This window comes from Vombatus ursinus, unplaced genomic scaffold, assembly GCF_900497805.2.
Source record: "Vombatus ursinus unplaced genomic scaffold, bare-nosed wombat genome assembly UNPS02014810.1, whole genome shotgun sequence".
Lineage (NCBI taxonomy): Eukaryota > Metazoa > Chordata > Mammalia > Diprotodontia > Vombatidae > Vombatus > Vombatus ursinus.
In genome coordinates, this window is record NW_020954588.1 from 11,408,211 (window position 1) to 11,414,210 (window position 6,000).

General features: G+C 40.9%; 1 protein-coding gene across 2 annotated transcripts in view; it reads right to left on the reverse strand.

Annotated features, from left to right (window-relative positions):
• The window catches only part of PLOD2 (procollagen-lysine,2-oxoglutarate 5-dioxygenase 2), a 101,017-nt gene extending 95,529 nt beyond the window's left edge, over nucleotides 1–5,488 (reverse strand). For both annotated transcript variants that reach the window (XM_027876108.1, XM_027876107.1), the window contains exon 1: nucleotides 5,277–5,488. In XM_027876108.1, coding sequence (XP_027731909.1) covers nucleotides 5,277–5,385 — 109 coding nt within the window. In that variant the 5' untranslated portion in view covers nucleotides 5,386–5,488. The remainder of the gene's footprint in view (nucleotides 1–5,276) is intronic.
• Nucleotides 5,489–6,000: the final 512 nt, after the last annotated feature.

Sequence of the window (6,000 nt, forward strand, 5' to 3'; positions counted from 1 at the left end):
CAAGGAAATATCTAAAACATTGAAGCTACATAAGGGAAGCATATTATACAACTACAAATAGATCATTTGAATTACAAACAGCATTAATTCAATAACTTTCCTTCCACCATACAATTTGTCGTATGGATACATCAATAGCATCATTATCAAATGCAAAGGACAGTGATGATCATGAATAAAGGCAGAATGAGGACTAATGCTAGATAAGATGGAAAAAACAATTAAGATGTTCATTAAGCAGGGGTGCTGTCTGCAATTTTCTGGCTAAGGATGGGTAATTTAGCTTAAGCAAGACCCTATGCTTTGATCAATGTTCTCATTAACCCAGATCATATTGGCCAAAGCTATTTCCCTGCAATAAATTCAAGCATATGAGATTTAAATAAATGTGTGAAATTCACAAAGATTTGTACTAAAAGGCACTTCTGATGCCTAAAGACCCAAAAAAACTCAGTTCATACTAATTATGAGGCTGATAATAAAGACCCCAACTGAAAAAAAAATTGGTCTTTCCTGAAATGGAGAGCACTGGCCCATATTAACCCAACTTTTATGAGATATAAACACTTTGAGGATCCTTTACCCAGAGATCAATGTGATTTACAACCTTTTAATCATGAGAAGTCCAGTAGAGAAACCTGAGTAAACAGCAAATTTGAGTCAAATCTCCCTTTCAGAAGATGAAACAGAGATACTATGTTTGAATGCAGAAAGCCATCAGAAGCACTGGAAAAACCCAAAATGAAAAACAGGCCTTCTAATTGCCCAGAGCCAGAATGCTACCATCTAGATTAGTTCTACTCAACTTTTCCCTAAAAAACAGCAACAGACATTGAAGTTGAAGAATAGCAACTCAAGAGGAGTTCTTTTTCTAAGCACCAATCATCCTTCCAGTAGATCTTTTCCTTGTATTTGCTAATTTTACTTTTCTAAGTTTAACTTGGTACAATTTGGTCTTTGATTTACCCTCTATGATCTTTATTCCCATATCCCCACCAAAACAATTTAGATACTCAGAGTCCAGAGTTCTAGGAAGATATTATAGCCATCTTTCTTATTTAGGGTGACAGAATACATTGGTATGTTGCATTGCTCTGCATATAGAGAAAAGTGTAAGGGTAAAACATGGTGACGTGGACAAAGTCTGTACTAGTAAATTAGAACTCTGAGTTCCTTGTCTTGGCTGCATGCCATCAACCAAAACAATGGCTGAACACTGAAACACGAACTTGTCTCCAGATCCCCTCACAGCTCACTGGAACCCCTCAAATCTTAATTGCCAGTTTTCATAGTAGGTTTAGGCAAGCCTTCCCTTTCTTCCCTCTCAAAGGGATTAGATTCAGTGATCTCTAAGATTTCTTCCAGCTATTAATGTCTATGGTTCTAAGCATACTACATCATATTTAAAAGTTTATAGATGAACTTGATTTGAAAGAAATGCCTGAAACTCTTCCATTTTTGTTCTAATCATTCTAAATGTCTTCCCAGATCTTATGAGACACAGTCAAGATGGTTGAGCCAGTGAATATGTACATGGTGACCCAAGACATAGGAGACAGGTAAGTTTCAAATGCTTTGTCTGAAGGAAGCAAGTCTGTCCCCTCCTTCTCTCTTCCAGAAAATTCTGGAGACATCAAGAAAGATGGAAGTGGAACCCGATGCACTAAGAATCATCTTGGAAGATTCTGTCTGGAAAAACACTTTACAAAATGGTGCCCTATTATTTTATGTTATGCTTATAAAAAAATTCTGAAAGAAAATATTGTCATTGGTTATTAATGATATCCAGCACCTTACGTACATTATTTCATTTGATTTTCTTTTTCCAATTGTGGTTAAGTGATTTGTTCTGGGTCACACAGCTAGTAAGTGTCAAGTGTTTGGTCTGAGGCCAGATTTGAACTTAGGTCCTCCTGACTTCAGGTCCAGTGCTCTATCCGCTGTACCACCTAGCTGCCCCATTTCATTTGATTTTCAAAGACAAACCTATAAAATGATACGGTGGTTATCAATGACATTTTATAGATTAGTAAACTGAGGCTGAGAAAAATTTAGTGATTTTTCCTGGGTCATCTAACTATTAATGGTCTGACAATTGTACTGGAACCAGTCTTAAACGACTTCTAATTCAGCACTCTGACTCCTTAAGGGTGCTTTAACCTGTTAGCCTGTTTAGAGTGTTTCCCATTCTAATAGAGAAAATAGAAAAGAAAAGAATTGCAGACAACAGGAAAAACACTAAATCTTTCAGTAAAAAACAAAACTTTCATTAAGTACAATATAAAACTACTCACACCAACAGTCAGCAGCTCACAGCACTGAAATCAGTAGTTAGAAGACTGTAATGGAACAGGGCATATCCTAATATGGGGGCAGGGGAGGAGGGTGGTGGTAGATAAGGTATACTTTAAAAAATTATTTTTATCTTTCCCATGATATTATAGAACCATAGAACATTATATTTGGAAGTGAACATCTAACCCAACTCCTTTATTTTACAGATAAGAGATGTCTAAAGTGTTGAGAGTGGCTAGAGGAGTCAAAAAAGGAAAAAAGACAAAATCATACCCATTTGGGGGCTATTCTATATTTAAGACCCAGGGTTAATCCCATTTTGAGAGAGTAGGAAAAGAGGTACAGTTTCCAAATTTATGTAGCTACTACTTAGCTCTCATCTAATAATGCTAAATACTAAATTTATAAATTTACAAATGCTAAATACCAAAATTATTCCCTGGGAGGAAATGGAATACAATGGACCTTGTATAGGTTATATTAGTGTGCATTTTTTGTTATAATTCATTAGTTTGTCAAACTATTTATGTATATATATATGTATTATATATATATATATATATATATATATAAAATATGTTTGAACAAAACATCCCCTTTTCTCTTTCATTGGCTACTGTTACAAACTACGCTTTACAGAATTGATCATTTTTTTCCTGGATGCTGAACCGTAATTTAATTTTCTCAATAAATTGTTACCAATTGTGAGGCTTTTTAATGTATTCTAAATATATTCATTATCTTTGGAAAGCCCTCTTCTCTGAAATTCCTTTACTTTGGGTATTCTAACATCAAATTAATTAGCTATCACACTGAAATTAAAAAAATCTGGATGACTCTGTGGAGCTCATTAAGTCACTGGACATGACTGCCCACCTGGACTTAGGAAGAACTGAGTTCAAACCTGACCTTCTGTGACTGAGCAAATTACTTAACTCCTCTCTGCCTCAATTTCAGCATCTGTAAAATGGGGGTAATAATAGCACCTACATCTCAGGGTTGTTATGAGGACCAAATGAGATAATAGTTGCAAAGTGTTTAGAATAGTGCCTAGTATATAGTAAGCTCTTTATAAATGTAAGTTACAATTACTATATAGAAGGTATGGGAGGGGTAAAAAGGAGAGTAGAAGATAAGATTAGGGAAAAGGTGATTAATTTTGACAATACCATGAACCCAGAAACTGCAGCAAAGGAATGCACTACAATAAATAAATAAATATATAAATATATACACACAATACATACACATACACACTATATATATATATGTGTGTGTGTGTGTGTATATACAGATACATAGATACATATATGAAACTTTCTATATATGTATATATATACATGCATATTGTATAATATATAGAGCTAGGATTTGATAATACGGGTCATCTGATTCTACATTCAATACGCAAATAGCATTCTCTTACATATAAGTCTGTATACACAGGTAAAGAGAATTAAAAAGGTGATAATACACACACAATTGGTTGTATTGGATAGAATTTGAATGTGTTCTAAATTTGAGATTCTATAAAGTGGTTTATTCTTTCTCAAACTAGTTTTGATATAACAATTCTGCATCTGAACTTTTGAAGGTTATTTACCTGTAAATCTTTTAGGTTTAACACTGATATATTTTCACATGAAAACTAGTTTTAGATTTAGGAACCATGAGAGGTTCAGAAACGTAATTAGAAATTGCCACCTACAACTGCCAAAAGGTGGGGGGAGGGGATATTTTAAACCGAGGAGCTCTCTGAGGAAACCTAGAGTCCCTCATGGCAAACAAATCCGGCACTGTGGGTCAGGAAGGTAAAAGAATGAACAGTTTAGTTCATTCATGTCTTCAGGATCCTTTGCAAATGAACAAAAAGTGACTGCAACATGCATTAGCCCAGATATTACTACTACCCACTAAAGCCAACCCTGAAATTGCAATTTCCTTCCTCATGTTTAAAGACTGCTTCAGCAGACAAGAGCCCTTATTAACTTCCATAAAAGACTGGGTCAAAAAGTACTACCAGATTTAAAAAAAAAAAAAATCGGTGCAGCTGAGAAGTATTTTAAAATGAGATCTAATTTCAGAAATGAATCGGAGTTCAAAGTTGGAGTCTGGAGCAGAGGAAAAGGCAGGGAACTACGCCGATTTCACAGCGCCAACAAATGGCACCGGGACGGGTTTTGACAAACATGTGCTGGGCGCTTCCCTTTAAACTAGATGAATGCAAAAGGTTTTGTTTTACATGCACTGGACTGGTTTCTTCGCTTGTAATGCAGCTCCCGTGAACAAGAATAGTAGCAGAGGGGAAGGGGGGGGGGGGAAAGAGGGAGAGGACAGGAAGAAGACAAGCTACAATCCAAGCCTTGGAGAAAGAAATAAAATAAAGGTCGGAGGGTTGAAGGAGGGGTAGAGTCTCCACTCCAGCCAGCTGGGTCGCCAAGGAGAGAAACCGCGGTGGTGGGAAGCGAGGCAGCCTAACAGAAAACAAGCCCTGTGGTGAGGGTTGTTCTTGGCAAGAGGTAAGTGTTACAGGCTGCTTCCTGGGGCGCGGGGAGGAATGTGTCACCATCAATCAGCCCATTGATCTCCAAGTTTAAGTCCTCTGGGCAAGGCGAGGCGCATACAATACAGAGAAAGGAGATTTTGCTGCATGCCATCTCAGGATCAAAAAAGAAAGCACAAAGAGGAGACAGAAGAGGAAGGGACCAGAAGAGGCATGTGCGACCTAGGGACAGGAAGACTGAATGAAAGCCTCCAAGATAGGCATCATGTGGGTATTTTACTTAGAGCTCCAAGATCTGGAGTTGACCAGGTTTCCTAAGAGTAAAGAGTTGCATACATCACCTGGGTGGTGAAACCCACCCCACCCACCTCCAGAAGAACGGTCCCTTCTGCAGCAGCCGGGGCAGACCTTGAGGCTGGGGAGGCTGGGGGAGTGTATGCATGAGCTCCCCCTCCCCGGGAAGGTGGGGAACACTCACCTGTGGGGATGATGGAGGGCTTCTGGGCTTCTGCAGCAGCGCAGGGCTTCACGAGGTGTAAGGAGAGGGCCAAGAGGAGGATGGGGGGCTTGAGTTTATCTCTCGCCATCTTCGCCCCTCCCGAGAGAGAGGACCAGCTCGGGTCTGCGAGGAGCAGCCGGAGCAGCCCGGGAGCTCTCCTACGCCCCCCTACCCCCCTCCTCTGCTGTACTTCTCGCGAGACAAGGGCCCCCTACCCCACCCCACCCCACCCCCAAGTCCGCCCGCCCGCCCGTCTGACAGCTGCTGGAGTCCAGCTGTTCAGCCTCTGGGTGGGGTGCGAGAGTCGGGCTGCAAGCGTTGTGCACCCCTCGGATCGGAAGCCCAGAGTGGGAGTGGGGAGTGAAGGATATGGGGACGGGGCGGATAGGTAGAGGGGGATGACTCAGTCCTGTCTGCAAAAGGTAGAAATATCTCCCCCAGCCTTGCTGGGTGTAATAGGAGGTGAAGGATAAGGTCCAACCTCCGGATTCACTGCGGGAGGGTAATTTATAACTTTCCCGGGCGGGGGTGGGAGGGGTCAGAGCCTGGGCTGCCCATCCCCTCCCTCCTCCTCCCCCTCCCCCTCCCCCTCCCCCTCCCCCTCCCTGTTCCGTTCCACCTCCTCCCTCCCGGCTATTGGCCGCTGGACTGACACTGAAGCGTCTGTGTAAGTTTCTCCGGGTGCCCGCCTGGGCGGTCGGTG